Below are 24,959 nucleotides of genomic sequence, written 5' to 3'. Positions count from 1 at the left end.
TGCGGCTGCGCTCCCGGCCGGCCCCGCGGCCCCGCCGAGCGCGATATTTGCATGCGGCGGCGGCGGACCAATGGGGAGGCGGGGCGGGGCGCGGCTAGCGAGGCGGCCCAATGAGGACGAGAGGCGGGGCGGCGCTGGGCGGGGCGGGCGCAGGCAGCCAATGGGGAGAAGGGGCGTGGCGGCGCCGGGCCCTGCCGCCCGCCCGCGGGGAGAGCAGCCGCCGTGCGGGCACCGAGCGCGCCCTGGCCCCGCCGCAGCCCGAGCCCCGGGCGGCCGCGGTTGCTATGTGGCTTCGCGGTGTACGGCCTCCACCGGGTAAGCGGGGACGCGCAGCCGCACCGACCCCGCGGCCGGTACCGGGACCCCCACAGCTCCCTCCTCCGTACGCCACCGGTACCGGGGTCGGGGTCTCCCCCCGCGCTCGAGGGTTGGGCGGGACCGGGGCCGGGACCGGGACCGGGGCCGGGACCGGGGCCGCGTATTAGCCGCGTTCCTAGTGCGCGCTGGGACCCCCGCGACCGCTTGCTGGGCGGACGGGAGCGCCCCCTCCCCCCGCGGCCGGTTACCGGTCGTTTTCCCCGCGCGGGGCCGGGCCCCCCGCCCCCGCCCCGGCGCCCGTCCCCTGCGGGCGTTACCGGCCCGGCCGGTTAGAGCCCCCCGCACTCAGTCCCGGTGGCGGCTCTCAGCGTGGGGACGGGACAGTGTTGCCGCTGCCCTGCACCCCTGACCGGGGCAGCCCCGGGTCCGCGGCCTCCCGGGGCTTCGGCCGGCGGAGGGGGCCGTGGCTGGGCCCCGCGCGGGGCTGGGTGGGGGCCGCTGGCCCAGCCCGGCCCCGTCCTTCCGTGCTGGGTGCAGCCGTTCCCCGCACCCCGCGGTTCGCCGGGCCGGGCTCCCCTCCCCCGGGCCCCGCTGCCCCCGGCCCTGGTTCAGCCCGGGGCCACCGGGAGAGGCGCAGCCGGTGCCACGTGCCGCCGGGAGTGGGGCTGGGGCCGGGTTCTGCCCCGGGGATGAGCCCCCTGCCCGCCCCGGGGGTCCCTCCCATCATCCCTCGGCCCTGTCCATCCCAGGGGATGGGCACCAGCCGGGCCCAGGCTCCCCATCTTCCTCATCCTCACTTTGCTCTCGGTACTGCCCTCGGAGCCCTCTCCCAGGCCGTGGCTTGAGCCCGTCTGGGGTCCGGGGGCAGCGGGCAGGGGCGTCCAGCCACGGCCAGGCCTGGTGTCGGTGGCACAAAGGCCCCGTCCGTCACACCCCCGCCACCACCATGTATTTTTAGCCCGCCGTAGCCGCTGTCGCTCTCGAGCACCTGCCCTGCGGGACGCGGGTGCCGCCACCGCCGCCCGAAATCCCCCACGGCACCACCCGCACGACGGGGAGGCACCGGGCCCCCACGGCCCCGCGCAGCCGGGACGGACAAAGGGGCACGGCTCAAGGTCACCGCGGCCGCCGGGCTGGGGCCCCTCTGCGAAGGGACAGTCCCCTCGCTCTGGCTTCGCCACGCCGGCAGGCTCCGGCTGCGCTCGGGCTTTGCTTCCGCACAGGGACGTGGCAGCGTGGCCCCGGCACGGCCACGGCCCAGGGCGCTTGAGGAGGCAGCTCCGCTCCCAGCTCTCGGCAGCACCGGTGCTGGCACTGAGTAATTTGGCGATTTGTAGTGAGGCAGAGCTGTGGTGGAGCGGGGCCGGAGGAGCACGTGCCTGGGATGAGTCTCGCTCTGGTTTTGCTCGTGGCTCTCACAGGCGCAGGGGACTGAGTTCAGATGCGGTGCAGGACGGCTGCACGGCGGGGAGCCTGGCCATGGCCGGCAAATGGCTGCAGCTCTGGGGCAGCCCTGCCCCACTGCCTCCCCTCCGTGCAGGCAAGATGGAGATGGCTGGGGTAGAGGAGAGGGAACTGAGGCACAGGCAGAGCCGGGGTAGTGCCCGGATGGCCGACCAGCTCCTGCTGCCCCAGTGCCGGCTCCCCTCGGAGGCAGCAGCAGCGGCTGAGGCACAGCCGGCAGCCCCGGGCTGGCCGCGGCGGCAGCGCATTCGCCAGCGAGAGCCGAGCGCGGCAGGGCTGCGAGCGGATGCGGCCGCCGCCGCAGCGAGGCGCGGGGGAAGCAGCTCCGACCTGGCCGCCCAATCGGCAGCAGCACCGGCCCGCGCTGGAAACGGGTTCCCCTTTCCAGAATTTGCGGGATCACGCTGTTGCTGCCAGCTCCCACGTACTGCTGGCTGTCCTGACCCTGCGGCAGGGGCTGCCCGCATCCCCATCCGGCCCCGGGCCGGTCCCTGCGAGGGTCTGGGGGTGTGTGCGCTCCACCGGCCCCCGGGCAGCAGAAACGGGGTGATTGCCTGGCTGAGTCAATGCCTGTACGTGGCAGTACCGGGGCAGCAGCGTGGCGAGCTCCCTCCCTGCCTTCGGCACAGGAGAGGTCATGCTGAAGTTGTTGAAGCTGTTGCTGGCGGAGCTTTGCCCGTCTGGGGGCTGGGGCCAGCTGCTGGTTGCACTGGGGCTTGGGGTGCTTGGTGCTGTAGGGGGGCTCCAGGCTGGGGTGCCGGGGGTGTTGTGGGGTCCAGCCGTAATGTGCTGGTCGGGTGAAGCAGAGTTGAGCTGCTCACAGCCTCACGTTGCCCCCGAGCACCCACAGCCCCTGGGGAAGGGGAGAAGCGCGGGGGCCACGCAGCAGCCTGTTTGCTGAGGTTCGGAGGAGGGAGGCTCTGCCTGCCCGTCCCACGGGAAGCTGCCCTGGAGCCCTGGGGACACCTGGGTCCCCCTGTCCTTCAGGACCCTACGGAGCGAGGGGCCCCTGTGCTGCCCAGCGCAGACCTCGGTGCCACGCGTGCCCTGGCGCTGGCCTGGCAGCTGCCTGTTCCTGCCGTCACAGCGGCCAAGCTCCCTCGCTCTGGTGCAGCGCGTCCCTCGTGTCCCCAGGTGGGGACGTGCCCTGTCCCCCGTGGGGGACCCATCGGGCGGCTCTCCCAGCGCCCTCCCTGCAGGTCTGTTATCTGCAGGCCCTGGATTCCCGGTATCCGCTGCCTGCAGGGCCAGGCAGGGCTATCGGGTCCGGCAGGCCCCTTCCCCCTCCAGCAGCAGGGCCCAGCCTCCCTATCTCATTAGCTCGAGATTAATGAGGCTCCTGCACTGTCTTTAACTCCTTCCTGCTCACCAGCTCCTGCCGGCAGCTCTGCTGACCCTCTTCTCCGCTTCTCCTGCAGGTTTGTGCCGACGCCTGCTGGAAGCCAAGCCGGCTGAGGACTAGAGACACCTGGCCCCAAGTGGGGGGACACTGCGTTGACCCCGAGGCTGCTGCCCCCCCAGGAAAGTGCCCGGTCGGCGAGGGAGGGGGCGATGCGCTGGGCTGCCGCTGCTGCCTGTTGAACCTGTGGAGGTTTTGGTGCCTGCCTGGGGTGCGCTGAGCCAACAGCGGCAGCACCCTGATCCTGACGAGTGGACCCGTGCCTGCGGATCCCGCCGGAGCCCTCAAGTGAAGGAAACATCGAGGCCAGGCTGAGGGGGGCCAGGGGCACGTCCTTCTGCCCTGACCTGGCGGCGATTCCTGCCCTGACAGCCTGACGGTGCTGCAGGCGCTCCGCTCCCCTCGCCCCCTCCCCGGGCCCCGGCAGCCCCCTTGCAGGGCTGCCCCCCTCCCCGACGCTGCCCAGCCTTGGCCTCCAGTCCCGCTGGAGCGCGGCAGCCTGCCGGGCGCTGCCCCCCGCGCCTCCCGGGCATTGCCCCCCGGGTGCATCGCCCCCCGCCCCCCCGGGGACCCGCCGCCCGCCGGCAGAGCCATGAAGCTGCAGGCGGTGATGGAGAACCTGCAGCGACAGCAGCGCGCGCGGCTGCAGCAGGCGCTGGAAGCGCGGCAGCAGGAGCAGCAGCAGCGCTCCACGCCACCCCCCGCGCAGCCCCCGCCGGCCCCAGGGCAGACCCCCACCAGCACACCGGCCCGGGGCCGCGGCCAGGATCCAGCCCCAGCGCCCTCGGAGGAAGGAGCGGAGCCCGAGAGTGCGCACATCCAGCGGGCACAGATGGCCGCCCTGGCTGCCATGCGGGCAGCGGCCGCCGGCCTCAGCCACTCATCCAGCCCGGGGCTGTCAGATGAGAGCCAGGCCTCCGAGGAGGAGGAGGAGCAGCATGGCGAGGAGGAGGAGGAGGATGGCGGGTACCAGCAGGAGATGGGCTCCGAGGAGGACGAGGAGGATCTGTGAGTATACGCTAGCACAGACTAGCAGCTCTTGTGGGCTCGGGGAAGGGGCAGGGACGCAGTCTGGCCCCAGCGGGTTTTGGCATGGCTGGCTGGGGATGCAGGCTTCCCTTTGGGGCAGGGGAGCGGCTGTGGAGGCTGCCGAGGGGCTGTCTGCGCTGTGTCGGGTGGCCGGGGTCGTGCAGCTTGGGGCAGGGAGGTGAGCTAGCGTCGCTGGGACGTCCGAGCCGGAGGCACCGAAAGCAGCAGCTTGGCTTAGCAGCTGTGATTCCTCATGCTGGGTTGGCGTGGGGCGACATTTCATCTCTGCTCAGGGAGCCACGCTGGGGCTGTGACAGAGGATCCTGGTCTGGCTTTAAATTATGCAGGGCCCTCGCGGCTGCCTCCTCCCAGCCCGTGTCCTCTCCGGGGCAGGGAACAGGCTGGGAGCCATCTGGCACAGCCCCGCTCGCTGCAGAAGCTGCTGGCTTGGGATGCCAGTGGCCAGCGGTGCCCCACGGGGCTGCCACTACCGATGGGGGTGCGCCGGGGCTTTGCTGGGTTCCCTGCGTGCGGGATGGGTGGTCCCGGCCCTACGGCTGCAGGGTGCCGGTGGGGTGGGCAGCGGGGGAGATGGATCAGCTTTGGGCACCCAGCCCCTGCCTAGTGTGGAACCGAATCTCTCCTCTGCCCCCTGCTCTAGGAAGGGCAAGTGGGATGAAGATGACTTTGAAGAGGACCTGGGTGAAGAAGAGGAGGAAGAGGAAGAGGAGGAGGAGGAGGAGGAAGAGGAAGACTATGAGGAGGAGGAAGACATGGGAGAGGAAGGGCTCAGCTCGACAGAGGCAGTGCGGCCAGGTGCAGGATCCCTGCTGCTCCGCAAGCCCCCGGCACCCCAGCACTACCGGGGCGAGCCGCAGCGGGTGCCGGGCGGGCAGGAGCGGCTTCCCTCCGGACTGGGCCACGCGCAGCCCCCGCTGCCGGCGCCCGACCACGGCGACTGGACCTATGAGGAGCAGTTCAAGCAAGTAGGTGCCTGCCGAGACGCGTGTGCCCCCCCGTGCCTGTCCCTCCCCTGCTCCTCGGCTCTGCCACAATCCCTGTGTCCTCGAGAGCCGCAGTGAGATGCCTCTGGTGGTGCCTCCTCCAGCAGCGTTCCTCAGGATCAAGCTGCTGGTGGTGCTGCTAAGAAAGTGTTGGATTTCTCCAGGGTTTTAGTGCTTGGGCTCAGCCTTGTCCCTCCCCTGTCACTTTGGTCGGTGGCTCTGGTGCAGGCAGGTGGTGTGATGGGGTTTACTGCAGGGACCTGGGAGGTTTTCTTGCTGAAAATGGTGGAGAAAAACTACCCCAGGCTTGCAAATCTGAAGGGACTCTTGATTTTCCTCTTCTCCACCCTTCCCAAGCCATTTTCGGTGGGGACCTGGCTTACTCACCGTCACTGCGGAGGTGATGCCTGGCGGGACGGCTCCAGCCCTGCGGATGCTTGGGGGCAGAGCTGCTCCCCTGCCGCAGCCAAAATGCCATTGAAGAGTGAAATCGGGGAGAAAGCACCCCGGCTTCCCCTTCTGTCATCTTCCCTGCGCCAGCTGAGCTGGGCTGGCAGGAGGCAGGCACGCTCCTGCTCTCTCCCGGTGCTGGAGCTCGCTGCGCCCCGCTTTCGGCTAATAGAAGGAAATGTGCTGCAAGCTGGGGCTCCCCGGGGGCTGCCCGGTGCCTTTGATGTGTGTGTTTAAATACATCTGAGTTTAGGGCTGGGGGAAGGGACGGGAGCCAACAGCAGCAGATGGGACCCAGATGGAGCGGCCGGGGCACGGTGGCCTTTCGGGAGGGATGCGACAGCCCCAAAAGGGGGAAGGGGCTGCCGGGATCTGCCGGCACATCTGGATGCGGGCAGCCTCATGACGGGGCTGGTGGAGGAAGCACAAGCGAGCGCGGAGCGTGCGGCTGCCCTCCCCGGCACGCTCCTGTTTGGCTGCGGGGAAGGAGGGATGCTTTTGCCCCACGTGTCTCTTGTGCCGCTGCACCCACGCCGCCTCTTATTCTTGTGGTTTCTCTCTTTTGTGCTTCCTGCCATCGGGGAGCGAGGGACCGGGCACGTGATCTTGTATCTGTGAAAAGGCTTTTTCGATACTGCAGCCGTGATCTTCCTGTTTGTCACCGGGTTGGTGCTGTGCCGGACCCATGCGCCAGCTCCTGGGGCCCAGCAATCGCTCCCAGCCCTTGGGATCCCATGGGAAAATCTGGGGCTCGGTGGCTGGCGGTGCCGGCAGGACCTGGGCCGTGCTGCTGCGGTGGTCCGTAGGTGTCCCCCTGCCGCAGCGCTTGGGGACACCAACCTGAGTCCCAGCGCATCCTCTGCCCCCTCCCCATCTCTTCCCCCTAAGCTGCGCCAGCAAAAGGGGCTGAGCAGCCCCTCTCCCCACTTTTTGCTTCCCAGTGGAAAGCTTCCCAGGGTCGTCGGGGAGAGCCCGGCACGGTAGTTAATTGCGGAAGCAGCCGGAGGCGGGAGGAAAGTGGCTGCCACCGCTGCGCCGTGGGTGGAGGAGAGGAGGCGAAGCGGCCGGCCGGCAGAGGCTTTCCCCGGCACGTCAGCCCGCCAGCGCGCCGGCGCTTGGATCGTGGCCGCTGGAGCCGGGCCAGGGGGTTGCTCGGCGCAGCGAGCGCTGGCCGGGAGCTCCTCCTGGCCGCCCTCCAACGCGTGCCGCCGAGCGCTCCAGCCCCAGCTCCAGCCCAGCTGGCGCAGCCGGGCCCACACGGCCTGGGAAGGAGCAGCAGGAATGTAAACAGCGAGTGCCGGTGTGGGGCGGCCGCCGTGGCCCCGGCGCTGCTTGGCAGGGGATGCTTTACCCCTTCCCTGCCCCTGCTCCCACTGCTGCCGCCCCTTTGCCGCGGTGGAGGCGCGTTAGGGGAAGCCCTGGCAGCACCAGGGTGCCGGTGCCCCGCGGCCGATCGCCCCGCGTGGGAGAGCCAGCGGGGACGCAGTGCCGTAAACGTGGCCGTGCCGGCGCTGGGCCTTCCCTCTGCAGCGGGGAAATGCTGCTCGAGGAAGGCACTATTTTGGGGTTCCTCTTTTTTTGGCAAATGAGCTCCTTGCCGCTCATTGCCGGGAGCACCTCTGCTCTCCCAGGCTTGCGGGGAGCGCACGGCCTCCTGCGTGCATCGGCTGAGCCGGGCCCCCTGGCACCTCCCAGGGCTGAGCTGCAGCTGCGTGGGCTCGCTCTGGGGGAGGCGGGTGACTCTGATTTCTTTCCCACTGCCTCCAAGCTGGCTCAGGTCCCCCCACAGGCAGCTCGGGGCCGGTGGTCCGGCCCCAGTCCCCACTGCCTCCGGGGCTCTTCAGGTCTGCCTGTGCTGCAGTTTGGGTTCAGCTCTGGACGTGCTGCCACTGGTGAATGGCCCGGTTTGGCATTGATCCCCTGGCCCGGCTCTCTCTGTGCTTGAGGATGTGGTCGTTGCCAGGCACTGCTGCCGTCCGAGTCCCCGTGCCCACCTCCGCACCAAATCCCCGGGTGCCCCGTGCCTGACGGGGGGCTGTCCCTGTCCTCCACCGCTGGGTTTTATTGACCCATCTGGGACAGATTCCTGCAAACCGGGGCTTGGCCGGGTAGAGCCACGGGGGGCTGGGGGGAGGAGGAGGAGGAGGGGGCCCAGTTCAGGGGGGAGGAAGGGGAGGGCGCGAGGAAGAGTTATGGAGGTTAGGGAGGTTAGGGAGCCGGCGCGTGGCACCTCCCCGTCCCTGGGGATGGCTACTGCGCAGGCAGAGGTCAGCTCGGCGGCTGACCCTGGGCGCTGCCTGCGCAGGCAGCAGAACAAAGGAGCCGTGCGGCGGGGGGCTCAGGGGGCAGCGCCTGCCAAGGGCACGATGGCTCCTCGGTGGGAAAAGGGGCATTTTTGGGGTGGGAGGAGGCTCCCCGTGGGAAATGGCTGTCGTGTCGTACTCCCGCGCCGGCCGGCAGCGAGCGCAGGCTTGCTTTCATTTTGATCTTGCGCCTGTTGTAGCCCCGCCAGCGATGGCATGGGGGCGGAGGGGTCCGGTGGGATGTCGGCACGCTGCCGCCGTGCCAGGCTGCGCGGCTGGGCTGGGGCCACATTCGCTCCTGTTTGGCTTTGGGATTGTCTCCAACCTCACCCCAAAAAGGGTGGCAGGTCCCGGGGGGTCCAGGGTGAAGCCAACATGTCTGGCTGCCAGCCTGCTGCTGAGCTTGGCGTGGGAGGCTGCTGAGGGTGAGGGCCGTGCCGTGGGGGGGCTGGGGGTGAACCCCACAGGGCACCATGGCTGGGTGCTGGGGCTCACGGGGGCTCGTACCATGGGTGTTTTCCATCGTGCTGCCGCTCCAGAGGGCGATGCTTATGGCGGGGGAGCCGGGCTTTGACAAGCTGCCGGAGCACGAGCAGCTTAGCCAACCCCTGCCAAAAATCCAGCACTGCTGCGTGCCGCCACAAACTGCTGCGTAATGCTGGGGAAAAACCTGCTTTGATGTCTGTGCCCCAGCCCCGGCGGGTGAGCGGGGGGGGGCTCTGCTGCAGCCCTGCGGAGAACCCCCCTCCTGACCTTTCTGTTTCGTTACCGCTATTACTGCGCCCTACTAATACCGGGAGCGTGAGCCCTGGGTGCATCGGCAGCCCACGGGGCTGGAGTTTCCTGCCTCTGCCCCTTTTGGAGTTTCCTGTGCTGCCTGCGACAGGCAGCGGCTGCCTGTGCTGCTCCCCCGGGCGCCTGCACCCAGTCACCCCAGTACGGGAGGGCAGCTGGGGCGGCCGGTGGCAGGGGGTGCTCCCTCCGCTCCTCCTGGCTGCAGCAGCCCCTGCGACCCCTTTGGGGGCCCCATTTGGGGTGCCCCAGGCTGATGTTTAACCCTGTGTCTCTGTCTCCATTCATGGGAAGCGTCGGAGGCTTTAAGAAGCCAGCGTGGTGCTGGGGGGAGGCTCTGCTGGTGGTGGGGTGCCGGCGCTTTTGCGGGGGGGGAGGTTTCTGAAGCTGTCCCAAATGGGGACATCTGAACCGCGCTGGTGGCACGTGGGGGGTGAAAACCTCAGCCCTTATCTTGTGCCAAGCAGCGCTCCCCTGAGATACGGCATTTCAAAGTGCAACGGTTGGGGGGGAAAGAAATAAACTGAAAGCAGCTCTGCAGCCTTGGTGGGTGACACACTGGGTGGTGGGGGCAAAACGGGACCCCCGCCCTGCCTGCTCCCAGGCCTGGGGCCAGCCGGGGCTCTGCACATGGTGGGGCCGCGGAGGCTCCCGGGAAGGTGAAGCTTGGATTTTCCAAGGGGAACTGTGGGAGGGGCTGAGGAAAAGCCCATTTCTCCTCGGGACCCCCGGGGCTCAGAGCCCTGTTAAGGCACGGGGGATCCCCTCTGCCCCCATGGGCAGCAAAGCCCCTGGTGAAGGGCCCTGAACCACTTTCCCCCATGGATTATTTTTATTTAAAAAGCCCAAAGCTGGCCAGAGGAGCAGGGCTGGGAGCAGGGGCCCTGTGGCCTCTTAATGAGGGTGGGAGGTCCATTTACTTTCTTTAAAATATTGATTAGAGCTTTATTGCATTAGCCAGCCAAGCGGATGAGCTGCCCCCGGGGAGGGCGAGGGGGCCCCTGTGCAGGGAAAGGGGCACCCGAGCGTCATTGCCCGCCCAGGGGCTGCCGTCCCCCCACCCCAAAGGCGGTTTTGCTCCGGCTGGTGCCGCAGCGTGGCAGGGGCACAGATAACGGGGAGGCCCTGGGGGCCCCCAGCTGGGTGCTTCTGTGTCGGGAGGAGGCGATTGCAGCGCCTGGCCAGGCTGGTGGCAGATAACAGGGACAAGGAGGGGACCGGAGTGGGACGGGGTGCTGGGGGCTGCCGCTCAGCTGCAGGTGGACCCGTAACCGGGAGGAGGGCCGTGTCCTCCCCCGTGACCCCGGCGCAGCCATCCCCTGTCTTGCCCCACGCTACCGTCCAGCTCTCTGAAGGGTGTTTCTGGCCAGGGATCCAGCCCGGTAATCAGCTCACAGCACTCAGGGAGCATTCCCGGAGCTGTAATCCCACCAGATCCCCATCCGGGGGTCAGGGACTTCTCCTCAGTGAGAGCGGCTTAGCCGCCGAGTGTCTCCCCCAGCCCGACGCCCGGGTGCCCGTGCAGCCGGCTCAGCCCGTGGGTGCTGGTCCCAGCGTCCAGGGACAGCGCGAGGCCGTTAGTCCCAAACAGACCCGGGATAATTAATGAGGTAGGGGAGAGGGGATGTGCCCCTCCTGCCACGGGTGCCCACCAGCACGTTTGCCTGGCTGATTTTGTTTGCTCCCAGGTGCACCGTCCCCCCAGCACCCCTCAGCTTGGGACCGAAGTGGTCCCCCCCAGCCTGGGGGGCTGCCAGCATCCCCCTGAGAGCCCCAGGCTGATTCAAGGGCTGCAGAGGAGGCGGCTGCCTCCCAGCTCCAGCACAGCTGAACTAACAGGAATGAGGGTTTATTTAAAAGAAGGAAAAAAAAAAAAGAGCAGAGACGAGAGCAGGTCCTTTGTCAGCAAAGCAAACAGCCGCCCGGCAGCGGGGCGGTTGGGCAAGGGCGCAGCATTGCTCCATCACCCTATTTCTGGCCCAAACCGCAGGAGAAATGGCAGCCGGTCCTGGGGCCCGGCCGGACGTGCTGCAATCGGAGGCCGGGGTGAGGGGCGGGTGGTGGTTCAGGGACAGGGGGAGCCCCCCGCTCTCCCCGGGCACGTCCCTGGCGGTGCACCTGCCTGCGCTGCCTGTGCGGCCGCTCACCGGATTCTGGGCCTGCCGGAGCAGGGCGTTGGGGTGCAGCTCCCAGCTCAGCTCCTGACCCACTCCCTGACCCTTCCAATCGGTCACTTAATCTCCCTGCACACGGGTCCCCGCTCCGGACGGAGCTGGCAGTAATCTGCCCTGCGCTGGGGCTGCTCGGGGCCGGGGCTCTGCTCCCCGGGCAGGGCAGGCGTGCCGCTCCCCACGCGTACCGTGGGGAGGGGGCTGCCCTATCTCTGGTGATGGTGGTCCTTTGGGAAAGGGCTTCCTTGGCCCCCCGGCACCCCTCAGCCACTGTGCAGACCCCCACTCAGGCAGCAGCGCTTGCTTTCGGAACACAAACACCTGCGACGTGCCTCCCCGTGCTGCCGCCCGCTCCGGAGCTGCAGTGGGACGGGGTCGGGCAGCAGCTTTGCAGGAGTCGGCATCGCTCTGGTGCTGCGTCAGTCCGTGGCAAAGGAGCCGTGGCAGTGTCCCCCGCCGCCCCCCTCCCCGCCGCGGGTCGCCGGTGAGGCGAGGAAGCAGCGAGGTTTCGGCACTGCTGGAGCTGCTCGCTGGTGATGGTTCCCAGGGCTGATGGCCCGCAGCTGGCTGCCTGTCAAAACCATCTGCGGCTGCTGGAACTCTTCCAGCTCCCACAGGCAGGGCCGGGATGGGCAGGACCCCCCCTTCCCCCTCCCCAGGACCCCCACCGCAGCAGGACCGCTGGCGGGATCGGAGGAGCGGCGGTCCCACGGCGGACAGAGATGCGGGACCTCGCATTTCAGGAACAGATTTGCAATTAGACAAATCCCCAGCCGGGTGGTGGAAGCCCCGGGTGACTCATCTGGTCTGGCTTACAGCGATCTCCTTTCTAAGGCGATCATTTACATATGGTGGAATTTAAACCCTGGCTCGCCTGCAAGGGCCAGCGAAGCTGCTGCTCCTGCCTGCGCAGCTGCCCCTGCACCCGGGTCGGGCCCTCGCCCGGGGGTCTCGACCTGCTGGCCCTGTTGGGTGTCACCCCGGGGAGGTCTGGGGGCACACGGAGAGGGACAGCCCGAGGAGGGGGCTCGCTGGGTGCCCCAAGGGTTTGCACCACTTTTCCACTGGGAAAAGTTTTGCTGCTCTGGCCATGGTTTCCCTGCATCCGCGCCACGTGGCTCCAGCTCAGCCCGCGCCTGGGGTCAGCCCGGCTGGTGGCGGGGAGCTGCACCAGCAGCGTGTGAGCTCTGGGTGTTGCTCCCCAGGACGAGCTTTCTCAACACTCCACTGAATTAATATTTGCACAAGGTCTGGTGCGATAGCGAGCATGTGTCAAGGGCATGCACCGGCATGCACGCGGTGAGGGCTGGGGGAGCTGCTGCTGCCAGGCTGACTCCCGTCCGTCTGCCCTGGCTGGCGACTCTCGGGGCAGCTCCCCGTCCCCCCACCGCTCGGCGGTGGCCTCTCAGCAGCCCGTGCCACACGTCAGCGTTCAGACACTGAACTGGTTTTTATTTTAGCTGGAGCCCGGCAAGCTGCCGCCCAGCAGGTCCCTCCAAAACCGTCGTTTGAAATGCAATTGCAGCAGGATTCGCTTCCTCCTCTGCGGGAAGGGAAAAAACAGCAACAGCACAGCCGTCCTGGGAGCCAGCGCTGGTCTGGGCCCAGCAGCGCGCTGCACTGGGATGGCTCCCGTGTGTGGACGTGGATCCACATGGAGCGTCCCGGTGGCGGCTGGCTGGCGGGGCAGGAGCAGCCCCGCAGCATGGCGGGGAGGGCGGCTGACAGTGCGCGGACAATGGGGGGGTCAGGGAGGTTAAACGGTGACTAATTCGCCCATTCAGTGTCCCCCTCCGCGGCATGGTGACACCCGCCGTGTCAGTGCTGACACCGGCCCGTGTCCCCCCGGGTCGCTCGTACGGCTGATCCCGCCAGCCTGGCCGGGGAGGTGGTGGGACTGGGCATGGGGGCTGCACGGGACCCCCGCCCTGCCGGGGGGCTCGGTTTGGGACGGGATGCTGCCTGCGGTGCTGTGGGCTCCTGCTCATCCCCATCCCCTGCCTGTGTCTGGTGGGGTGGCTCCCCGGGGACCGTGGCCAGGATGTGGCTGCAGCATCGCTCGGGGGCTTTGCAGGTGCTGCCGGAAGCCCAGGTGGTCTCGGGACCCTCAGCCCTTTGGGGTGATGGCTGGGCATCGGGACTGGGATCGTCCCTGTGCTGCCGGAGCGCCGGTGGATCTGCCGCCCACCTGGTCCCGCAGCCCCCAGCCCAAGGAGGGGCCACCGGCGGGGAGAGGCACCTGCGGCGGGGCTGCGTCCCGATCCGGGCGGTGCCGACCCGTGGAGGGGACAATGCTGGGAACCAGTGGGAACAATAGTGCCGACGGGAAGCATGGCAGCGAGCGCCCAGTGCTCCCCGGCCCCCTCCCCGGCTCCCCCCCCCGCCGCGGAAGCGGCCCCCCGCCCCGGGCAGCCCCGGCCGCAGGAATCCCGCCTGGCCGGTCAGTGGACTCGGCCGGTGGCGGCAGGAGCCGGTCCCGTCCTGTCCCATGCGGGCGAGGCTCCCGGCGTCACCGTCCTGCTCCCAGCTGGCCTTGGAGCTGACGAGTGAGGTGGTGGGGGGCCACCCCGGGGGATTTTGGGGAGGGGGCGCACACCCCTGCCCCCTGACAGCTGCTTCCCGAGCAGAGGGCATGCTTTGGGGGGGCTCGCAGGGGATTAGGGATGGGGACGGCAAGAGGTGACCCGTCCCTAAGCCGAGTGCTTTATCTGCAGTGGGATCTGTGCCGGGCCAGAATCTCCCTTTGCTGGGAGGGGTTGGTCCCGGCAAGCCTGACACCCCCGTGCCCGGGAGGGGCCGTGCTGGTGCTGTCCCCCCCTCACCCAACAGCCCTGCCTGGGGAAGAGGGCTGCGGAGACCCCGGCCCAGAGAAGGGGCTGCGTGGCCTCGGGCACCCCCAGCCCTGACTCAGCCACCATCTTACAGGAAAACGCCTCAACAGCGTCACCCGAAACACTTTATTTCGGGGCTAGTCACCAGCCCTTCACTCCAGTTTTCACAAATTACTTTCTTTTTCTAAATAAGTGCCCCCTCTGACTTCAGGTCCTGGCTTCGGCGGGCTGGGGGCTGCGTGCGCTGGCCAGGAGCAGGACGGGAAACACCACCCGCGTGTTTATTCTTCATTAAATAACTCGTTAGTGTTGCGCGGCCTCTCCCCCTTCCCGGCGTTGCCCCTCGGCTGTCAGCGGGACAAAGGGACGCTTCCCCGGGGGCCGCTCGGAGGAAGGAAGGAAGAAAAGAAAGAGAGAAGGAGCCCCCCGGCCCCGGCGCACCACCCGGGCTGGAATTGGTCAGAGAGGACGTTTGCCCTGCTACCTGCCGTGGGCGCCTCGCCGGCGTGGGCTCTCCCCTGCGGCTGCCTTTGTTGTAATTTTTTCCCTGCTGCTGCGGCCCTTGGGGGTCTGTCCCCCCCCCCAGCTCACGGCGTGCACGTCCCAAACCAGTTTCGAAGAGAAGGGAGGAAAGCTGGGAGTGTCGAGACTTCCTGGCGATGGAAAAGAAACTTGAAAATTATTCCCTGAGGCTTGAAAACCCGGAACCGAGCAGGGGCGGGGGGTGTTTTTAACTCGGACGCTGGCTTAGGACGCTGGGACATGGACTCCTGCAGACTCAGCCCTGCGCACCCCTGCTCTCTGGCTGGGGGTCCCTGTGACCGCTGGTGGGGCAGGCGTGGGGGGTCCTGCTGGTGGAGAGGCTCCCCAGACTCCAGAATAAGCCCTGGCTTTACCAGTGCCGCGCTCTCGGAGCCTCGTTAAATGGCGCTTTCCCTCCCTTCTTTAATTGCACTCCTCGCCTGCAGCTCGGAGGGGCCGACAGCAGGGGAGCGGTGGGCTGCTCGGAAGGGGGGGTGTTATCTCGGTCCCTCCCGGCGGACCCCCGGCACGCACTGCTCCCGTGCCGAGGGCTCTCTCCTGCATTCCTGGCATTGCCGAGGGGCCGCCTCCCCGGCAGCCCTTTGAAAGCCAACGGGTTGGGATTTTCCTGTAATCTGGTTTGAAACGTTAATCCAGTCATCCACACCAAACGCCGGGCCGGCATCCTGCCGGGGCGCTGGGGTGCGGGGTCAGCGCCGCCCACCCCACCCGCCACCTTCCTAATTCCTCCTCCACTTAATTATATATCTGCTGGCAACGGCCATCTGGCACCTCGTCCTCAGCCGGCCGCAAGGACGGAGGGCTGCACGGATGGGGGTTGCACCGGCGGCGAGGCGGGTCGGGCACCGCGGCGCAGAGCCAGCCGTGCCGGCGGTGCCGGGCGTTTGCCCTGTGCTGGGCGAGCACTGGGAGCACCAGCTGCACGGGAATGGATCCCACAGCCCGCGGGGCTCTTTGGGAGGTGGGGGGCATCTCCCATCCCCCTGGCCAGGCTGGGGTCGGCTGTGCCTTGGCATCCCTTGGCACCACGCTCTTGCCGTGGGGACCCGTCAGCGGGGCGGCATGGCCGGGTGCCCTCCCCACGGTTAGAGGATATTCTTGGGGCAGCTGCGTTACAGATTAAGTCGTTTCCACCTCCCTGCGGCCTCCCTAATTACGAAATGTAAATCTATTGAGTCAGCGGTGGCAGGGCGGCCTCTCCCCGCGGCTCGCTGCCTGGCGGCCGGCGTTACCTTTGCACCGAGCCTCACCGCCTCCGCCCACGCTTCCCCAGCGAGGAACCGCGCTTGGTGCCGAGCGGAGGCCATGCTCGAGCGTTGCAAGCAGGGCATCGGCACCAGCCGGGGATCGGCACCAGGGGGGATCAGCACCTGCTGATTTCGGTCCGGTGGTGCCAGCGGCAGCCGGTCTGCGCCGAGCCCGTCTGCATGCTCAGTTTCACATACTGCTGAAACGAGAACATGTTTCTGTTCCTCAATTTTTATTTTGAGACCCAATATCTAAGCTTTCCTGCGATGCCAATGCTGCCTTTCGGTGTTTGCAGGGCGCACGGCTCCTCTGCTGCGTCCTTGCCAGCACGGGAGCGCCGCGGGCTGCCAGCGAGGTGTCTCGGCAAACGTGGGATGCTGTCAATGCAAGGAAATCCTGCGAGGGGCTGCTGGAAGTCGCTCATCTCTGCCCTCTTCCATGTCTGTGCCTGTGCCCGGGGGCACGGGGCGACGGGGGCAGCTTGGCGGATGCTGCTGGGTCACACGACGCCCACCGCGGTGCAGGCAGGGCATGTCCTGGCCATGGCGGGACACGTCCTTGCCTCGTGGCGCTGCTGGCTGAGCGCCCCAGGAAGCTGCCCTCACACCGGGCGGTTCTGCTGGCATCAGCAGAGCCAGACGAGGGTCCGGGGGGGCTCCTGGGGGTGCAGCCGGGGAAGCACCTGGCACAGGGGAGCCCTGGCCCGGCTGAGCCCCTCTCCCCACTCCGGGGTGGCCGTGGCCGGCGAGCAGCAGCCGAGCACAGTGGAGCTGTCGAAATCTCACTGGTAACCACAAGCGGCAGCTTGCGAAACGTCCTTTGCCCGGCAGCCGCGGCTGGGTGTGCCGGCAGGGCTTCGAGGGCGCCGGGCGGGAACGGGGCTCCCTCTGCTCGCTGGCCCTGGCAACCCGCCGCAGCGGGTGGAGTTCGGCATGGGACCACCAGGGCCGGCGGGTGGTGGGGGGTGCATGGAAGGACGGCACATGGGGCAGCCGCCCACTGGCTGCTGCTAATCCCCGCGGCCCAGCTGGCGCGCGCTTTCCTCAGCTGACGGTTAATTTTCTTTCATCCTCTTAAACGTGTCCGTTCCCCTCAGGACTGAGCCCGGGGGGGCTCACGGCCAGGGGGGTCACGGCAGTAAATGAACCGGCGCGTTTATCCCTTCCCAAACGCAGCCAGAGCTCCCACCTGCAGCTGGGAGAGAGCGGCTTTATTTAAGAGCTGGCTTTATAAAAATTGAATGAACCAATGTTTTCATAAACGGCTAATCGATTTTTAGAGCTCTGCAGGTTAATAGGTTGCTCGTGACCTCCTTGTGCTGCGCCGGGCGCGGTGCCGGGACGGCTCCGCGTTCGGTGCTGGCCAGTTGTGCCCGTGCCCTGCTCCAGTTTGGGGCCCCAGGCCCTGGGGATGGCACGGGGGCCAAGGCCAACGCCGCTGCCGGCTCTCCCCAGGGACTGGCGAAACCCTGCCAGTGCCGGGGCCATGGCCCCATCCTGCCAGCGCTTCTGGTTTTTCACATTTTCCTTTCTCCCGGGCAGGAGGGCAATGGTTTTCCAGCTCCCCCTCCCCTCCACTGCACCCCGGCACTTCTCCCTCGCGGGTTTGTATTTAATCCCTCGGCTGGGCTGAGCGTGCCCCGGCTGCCCGGCACGCTGCCTGCCGCTCCTGTGTCTGACACGTGGGAGCTGTGGCAGCGCTGGTGCTGCCCCGTGGGCTGGGGGTCCCCATGGGCTGGGGGTCCCTGCGCTGCTGGGGGTCCCCATGGTGCTCTGGTGCAGCCACGGTGCTGGTGCTGGGAGGCTGCAGCCTCTGCCCCAGCTCCTGTGGCGCAGGCAGGGCTGTCGCCCCCTTAGTGGGGTTAATGGGGCGCTGGGGGTTTAGGCTTGGGGTGAACCGTGGGGGGCGGCAGGGGTGCCACGGGCAGTGGAGCCGCTGTCTCGAGTGCAGCCCCATGGGCACTGGGGGGCTCAGCGCCCCACAGGATCATGCCACGGCAGCAAGTGCCGGGAAGCCCTTTCCCCATGTGCGGCTTTTGGAGCCGCTTGAGGAAATGGGGGAGGCTGGACTGGCACCGGCCCAACGCCCCCCGGCCGGTCGGGAGCAGCCTGCGCGATTCCGCCCGAAAAACCACCGTGGTGCCCGCCGTGCCGCATCCTGCCCCAGCCCTGCCGGGGGGCACGGCTCCGCTCCCGCTGTGCTGCGGTCCCTCCGGCTGCCCCTGCAACACGTACCCCTCGCTGGGGCGGGAGAGGGGTTTTGAGGAGTCTGGGCTGGCAGCGGCTCCTGCCCCTTCCCTGGGGGTTTGCTGGGGGCAGGGCAGCCTTGCAAGGTTTCCAGGGGAACTGGGGGTTTATGGCTTTCCTGCAGCGCCCTGCCCCTCTTATCGCATGGCCCCATTGATCCCTTTGATCGGCACTGGCGGGCGAGTTCAGCCCTGCCGGATCCGGATCCTCCCAGGGGGCAGTGGGAGGAGGGGGCTCGCACCCCTCTCTCACAGCTGGGACAACGACCACCCTGCCGGTCCCGGTGCCGCCGGGGAGCCGTGCCAGGCATGCCAGCGGGACGAGCAGGGTGTATCGGTGACCCAGTAAACGTGCTGATGTGCCGCCGCGTGGTTGGCGGCCCCGCGGTGCTTGCCTGGTGAGTTACGTGGTAATATTTATAGCCCCCTCCCGGCTGCCGCCGCGGCGGCTCCGCTGGCAGTTGTTTAAAGTTGTCATTGAGAAAAGCGGGAGCCGCTCGGCACCGAGGGGCCGGGGGCGGCGGGGCGAGGGCTGCGGCGTCCATCCCCATGGCGTCTGGGCAGTGCCTGCCCCGTGCAGCCCCTGCTCTGACACCCTCCCCTGGGGGGCCAGGATTATCCACCAGCCTCTGGGCAGAAACCGTGCTGGGCTTTGGCAGCCAGCACCGGGGAGAGACAGAGCCGGCGTGGCGGGCCTGCCTGCGTGCCGGGGCGCTCAGGCCAGCAGATCCTGCTGCCATAAATCAGGCAGGAATGTGCCGGGCTGTCGTGTGCGGGGTGGGGTCCCGACAAAAGCTGCCCCAGCAGAACCGGGTGCTCGAGGCGCGGCTGCGCCAGAAGCCTTGCCCAGGTCTGCCTGCCCCAGCTCAGAAAGACGTGTCCCGGCTGTGTCGCACGGTGTGCCGCGGTGCGGTTCATCCTGCCGGGTTTGCTCCAGCAGCCGTGCCTTGAGCAGCGCGGTGGCCTGGGGGGGAGATGCTCTTGCAGGAGGAGAGGCTGCCAGCCCCATGGCTGCTGCCCAGTGGGCACAAAGCCTCGCCGGGGAGCCTGTGCTCAGCGGCGGTCTCGCCAGGGAGAGGGGAGCAGGGTCTGCCAGGCAGCCCACCAGCCAGCGGTGTGCCACGGCCGGGTGGGCGTCCTGTGACCAGGTCCAGCTCAGCACCCTCCTCGCCTCGTCACAGCCTTCCTTTGCCACGGCTGTACCCCCAGGGACCCCCTCCGAGCACACCGCGGCAGGCGCGAGCTTCCACCGTGGCCCACGAGCTTGTGCCGTGGCACAGGAGGTCACACCACGGCACACAAGCTCACACAGTGGCGCACGAGCTCGCCGGCTCCCGGCGCTGCAGGTGCAGGGGAGGGATCACACCGAAGCATTGCTCCACTCTGTGCAGAGCACACGGTGGATGCTAAAAATAACCAGGATCGGCATTCTCGGGAGGAGCCGGGGGCTGATGGCGGTGCTCGCGGCGTGAGAGTCGCTCTGGCCTGCGGGTGAGGCGTGGGGCAGCACTGTGATTTTGGCGCCGGCGTTTCGGGGCCGAGCTCCGAGCACCTTCCCAGGGCTTCTGCCAGGGCATGGGTGCGCGTCAGCCCCCAGCCGCAGGGACCCTCAGGATCCCGTAGCCCCATGCAGGGGCCCCCCCGAGCCGAACGGCGAGCTGAAGGGCTCAGGCCGGTGGGCACAAGCCCCAGGGATGCTGCTTCAGGATGGTTGGGGGTCTCCACGTGGCGGGGGGCGGCAGTGGGCACAGGTAAGGGGTTTTTCTGAGCATTTTTCTCCTCTCGTTGTGCAGCTGTATGAGCTGGATGGTGACCCCAGGAGGAAGGAGTTCCTGGACGACCTCTTCAGCTTCATGCAGAAGCGAGGTGAGCCCCCTCACGTGCCTACCCTGCTCCCTGCCCCCCGGGGCCGCAGGCTCATTTCCTCACCCCTCGTTACAACCCCGAGGTCACAACTCCGGACGGGCCGCTGGTTAATTTTCAACCTCTTTGCACAGCAGGGTCAAACCTGCCGGGCCGGATCCTGCACCAGCCCCTGCGGCCCCCCTCGCCCAGCCCCGCTCCCCGCACCCATCGTATCTGGGACCTGCAGCCCCTTCCTCGCAGGGTCCGGCCCCTCCTGGGCGCCTTGCCCCTGGCTTTGCCTCCCCCCGCTGCCCCTTCCCCGGGTTATTGCAGAGGGTGAAGGCCCCCCACCCCGTTCTAGCTCTGCCCGGGCTGGCAGGGGGTGGGTGCCGGGGGGCCGAGGGGGTTGTAAAGGGCTGAAAGTGAAGCGTTCGCCTGGTCGAGGGTCTGGTTCCTGCGTGGAAAACAGCGCTGGAAATGCTGACGCATCGCTGCCTTCAGCCTTTTGTCAGGCAGGCGTTGGGGGAAGCACGTGTGCGTGCGCGGGGGGGCCGGGGAGCCGCCGTCCCGCGCTGCCGGAGCTGGCTGCGTCCCGCCGGGGCCCTCCCTGAGCCCCCTTGCCCACCGGCCAGAGACGCCTGGGAGGGAGGAAGCACTGCAGCCCCTTCCCCGGCGCTGGAGGGGTGACACCCCCCCCCCCCCCCCCCGCCATGCACATGCGGCTCTGCGGGACCCTCGTGGCCGGGAAGCGCTGCTGCCGTTATAAATAACTCGTGTTGCCGGGTGCTGCCGACCTCAGCCTGAGAAACCACGTTCAGACCCATTTTGGGGGCTGTGGCTGAAAACTGCAAGTTTCTGTTTCCTTTGTGCATGGGGCTGATGTTCAGCAAGGTGGCAGCGAGGGGGGGGTCCCGAGGGGGGAAGAAGGAGATGGTGGGAAGGAAAGGAGGAGCAGGAGCACCCCGGCCCCCATGTACCTCGTGGGGGGTCTCGCCAGCTTCCCCCTGCTTTGCCCCGGGGGTGAGAAAGCAGCAGCCCAGACCCGCTCTCTCCTCCCCCCGCTCCCCAGGGACCCCCGTCAACCGGATCCCCATCATGGCCAAGCAGGTGCTGGACCTGTACATGCTGTACACGCTGGTGACGGAGAAGGGCGGCCTGGTGGAGGTGATCAACAAGAAGCTGTGGCGGGAGATCACCAAGGGGCTGAACCTGCCCACCTCCATCACCAGCGCTGCCTTCACCCTGCGCACCCAGTGAGCGGCGGGGGCTCGGCGCGGCGGGCTGGGGAGGGGGGCAACTCCGGCGGAGCGGGCGCTGCCCTGTGCGGGGTGCTGGGGGGGACCCCGGTCTGGGGATGGTGGAGTGGGAAGGGGTGGCACTGAGGGAGCGGGCAGCACACGGGCAGGGGGTGCCCAGCCGCCACGTCACCATCCCATCCCTTTCCGCCGGCAGGTACATGAAGTACCTGTACCCCTACGAATGTGAGAAGCGAGGGCTGAGCAACCCCAATGAGCTGCAGGCAGCCATCGACAGCAACCGGCGGGAGGGCCGCCGGCAGGGCTTCGGCAGCTCCCTCTTCACCTACTCGCCCGGCGGCACCCACGGCCTCCTCTCCTCCCCCAAGCTGCCGGTGCCGGCGCTGGGGCTGGCCTCCGCCACCAACGGCGGGTCCATCGCTCCCGTCCAGAAGATCAAGAAAGGTAAGGGTCTCCACGGGGTCATTGAAAAGGGGCAGAGCTGGGTGCTGTGGGCTGGGGGGGTCACACTCCCCTCCCGTCCCCAGCCTCCGGGCACCGGGGCTTGTTTTGGGGACCCTGACTCCAGTCACCCGGCTCTGGCTCCCCTTTGGGGGGCAGGAGGTGCTGGGCAGCCCCCGGCGTGGACACAAGGCACGGAGAGGCCCAGAGCTGGCGTGCCTGTGGGCAGGGACACCCCGGGGCGGTGGCACCCGTCCATCCCTGTCCCCCGTGTCCCTGACCGCCCCGCTCTGCCCCTGCAGAGGAGGACTCCCCCATCCCCATCTCCATGCCCAGCCGCCTCCCCGTCTCGCTGGCCGGCCACCCCGTGGTGGCAGCCCAGGCCGCCGCGGTGCAGGTGGCGGCGGCCGCCCAAGCCGTGGCGCTGGAGCAGCTGCGGGAGAAGCTGGAGTCGGGGGAGCCCCCGGAGAAGAAGATGGCGCTGGTGACGGACGAGCAGCAGCGGCTGATGCAGCGGGCGCTGCAGCAGAACCTCCTGGCCATGACGGCCCAGCTGCCCATGAGCATCCGCATCAACAGCCAGGGCACCCGCTCGCCAGGTCAGTGCCGGCCCCGGCCCCTCGCCCCGGCAGAGCTGCCGCGGCCCCCGATCCCGGCGGGATCCGTAACGCGGCTCTCCCCCCGGCAGAGAACCGCCAGGACTCCGCCGCCGGCCTGAGCAGCAACGGCACCAACAGCATCAGCATGTCGGTTGAGATCAACGGTATCGTCTACACAGGTGAGGGGGGCTCTCCCCTCTGCCGTCCCCGGCAGCCCCCACCGCCGCGCACCACCCGGCCTCGCTCCCGCGGGCGCTCGCCCCGGTTCTGCGGCGTGTGCAGGCAGCGTTGGCACGGCCGTGCCGCCCCCCGGCTCAGCCCCCCGCTCTCTCCCCAGGTGTGCTGTTTGCCCAGACGCCCGGCCCTTCCTCCTCCTCTTCCTCCTCCTCCTCCTCGCTCCCCTCCTCTGCCTTCAGCAAAGGCAACGGCGGCAGCGGCGGCAGCCGGAGCAGCAGCAGCGGTGGCGGCAGCGGGGTGGGGAGCGGCGGCGGCGGCGGCAGCGTCCCCCCCGCGGCCCCCCGCCGGGCTGGCCGTGCCCCCCAGCTCTACCTCCAACAACGCTTCGCCTTAACGCCCCCAGCCCCCCCGGCCCCTTCCCCCAGCGCCCGCAGCCGCGGCCGGGGGCAGAGCTCGCCCTGCCAGCCCTCGCCCGGCGGCAGCCGGGGCGCGGGGGGCCGGGGTCTCACCGGGGTCTGGCCGGGCCCTGCCCTTGTTCTCATGTTGGTTGGGTTTTCCTTTGCGAGGAGAAAAGCTTTAGCCCGGGGTTTTGCCGGAGCCGCCGGCTGTCCTGCTGCGCCGCGCCGGTCCGGGACCGTTTACCTCACTCACATCACACTTTGCACTGTACATTTATTATTATTATTATTATTATTATTTTTTAACTCGTGTTACCTCCAGACAGACGCACGGACGCCTGCCGACGCGAGCTTTAGTGAAACCCCCCGGCACTCTCTAAAGGAAAAATAGATAAAAAAAAATTGGAAATCGGGAGATATTTTATTCATTTAGATCCTTTTCCCTCCCCCTTTATTTTGAGAACTACACTCACTATATGGGATTTTAAGAGGTTGTTGTTTGATTGTTTTGTTGTAAATAGCTTCTATTTTATTCTCTAAAAAGAAAAGAAGAGAAAAGAATCGAACTTTAACATGCAAATGATATATATAAGTGTTCATCAGGGAAACGGGAGCTTGGAAACCGCGTAACCTCCTTTCTCCTCTCCTCTCGTTGCTGTCGGTGGCCGGGTCCAGCTCCGCTCCTTCCCCTGGGAGCCCCGAGACTCTGCGCAGGGGCTGGGGGTCTGGCCCGCCTTTGGGGATGCCGTGGGAGGGGGACACGCTGCCCATCCCACCTGGCCGGTGCATCCTTGGGAAGCCGCTGCTTTCAGGCTGTCGCTTTATTTCCTCAGCAGAGAAAATTGAGCCAAAAGCCGTCACACACACACACACCCCCCCCACCGAACTCCCAACCCACGGCGGGGAGGGGGGGGGGGGGTCTGGCATTAAACCGCGGTGGCAGCGGCAACCCGGGCTTTACCGCGGGGCTGATTTGCTCAGCGAGGGCAGGATGCTCCCCCCTGCATCCCCCCAGCATCCCCACAGGGTGTTGGGGCAGGGGGGGAAGCAGGGCCAGGAGCCGGGCTGTGAGCAAATCTTTATTTTTATTCCCCGTCCCCCTCCCCAATACTAGTGTGCAAAGCCGATTCGGGAGCATTTTCCTCCAAAAATAAGCAGCTTGGTGAGAGCAGGATCCGGGCGGTGTATGGTGGGGGCGGGGTTCTAGAGGGGACCGGTGTAAAATACCCAATTTAGCAACGGGATGCAGGAGCTTGTATCCTTGTTGGGGATGCTCGGGGGGGGCGGTGGGATGCTCCGGAGGTCCCGAAGGATGCAGAGCATCCTTCGGGACCTCCGGAGCATCCCACCGCCCCAGCCCTGAGGGTTTATTTGAAGCATCGTTATCTCTCCAGCCGGCCAGGTTTCAGTTTTTTTGCAATTTTTTAGACTTTTTTTTTTTTTTTTGCCCCCCGCTCCCCCCCCCCTTCGCCTCCAAAAAGTTCGCCCCACATCTGCGTGAGACACAATCGCGACCCGATACCGAAACACGCTCCCTCCCACCCCCCCCAGCCCCCCCCCCCCCCCAACTCGGTATCTCAATTCCTCAGGTTTCGACCTCGAGCACAGGGTTTTTTCACCCCTTCCCGGGTGCCTGGGGGGGGGAGTCCTGTACTGGTGGGACACACACCCCCCCCCCCCCTTTATTTTGCTTGGGGAAGCGGCGATCTCAGGGGATTTGGGGTTTTTCCAGCCTTTTTTTTGTTTTTTTTTTTCAGCCTTTTTTTCCCCCCTCTCCAGAGCTGGAAATGCCCCTTGGTGGCTCCGTGGACCCCATCCCTTGGGGGGGCCCGGGGGGGCTCCGTCCGGCTCCTGCTGCTGTTAGGATCCAGCCCAGCTCCCCGCAAGGAGAAATCCCAGGGAGGGGGAGGGAGTTTCTCATGCCCAGGGTGGGCGTTAGATTTTCTTAGTGAGTTTTTGCATTTGTACAGTCACTGTTTTGGGTTGGTTGTTTGTTTTTTTTAAAAATATTTTTATTTCTCCCCCTTTCTCTTCCCCCCCCCCCCTTTTTTTTTTTTGAGAGAGCATATTACCTTCCACTTTATTCTCCTTTTTTGCATATCGATTTAAAAAAAAAAAAAAAAAAAAGCCTAAATCAGTTTCTCTGGGGTTTGGAACGAAAAAAGGAACGGACACAGCTGTAGACGCATTTACCCAGCGTGCATATCTTAACTCAGGTAAAAAACGAAAAAGAAAAAAAAAACACAAAAGACAAAAAAAAGAAAAAGAATAAAAACCACATTCTACCTCTGAGAGCGGCGGCCTCGGGCGCACCCAGGCCCCCGGTGAAATATTTCAGTTTTGCAAACATTCAGGTATTGAAACTTTTGATTATTAAAAAAAAGAAAAAAAAAAGATAAAATAAAATAAAAACACTGAAAGTTTACATTTTATAATAACATTATTA

The 24,959-nt window shown here is 66.7% G+C and overlaps 1 protein-coding gene across 1 annotated transcript; it reads left to right on the top strand.

The window, feature by feature from the left end:
* Positions 1-174: 174 nt before the first annotated feature.
* Positions 175-22,654, top strand: ARID3A (AT-rich interaction domain 3A). The gene is given in 10 exon segments (XM_075077316.1): positions 175-315; positions 3,201-4,189; positions 4,872-5,196; positions 19,591-19,663; positions 20,712-20,895; positions 21,095-21,342; positions 21,642-21,938; positions 22,028-22,117; positions 22,276-22,450; positions 22,452-22,654. Coding segments are annotated over 9 exon segments (1,866 nt in total). The 5' UTR covers positions 175-315; positions 3,201-3,773; the 3' UTR covers positions 22,510-22,654.
* Positions 22,655-24,959: the final 2,305 nt, after the last annotated feature.

This window comes from Phalacrocorax aristotelis, chromosome W (genome assembly GCF_949628215.1).
Source record: "Phalacrocorax aristotelis chromosome W, bGulAri2.1, whole genome shotgun sequence".
NCBI classification, from domain to species: Eukaryota; Metazoa; Chordata; class Aves; order Suliformes; family Phalacrocoracidae; genus Phalacrocorax; species Phalacrocorax aristotelis.
Note: the sequence above shows the minus strand (reverse complement) of the source record. Positions and strands in the feature narration are given on the sequence as shown.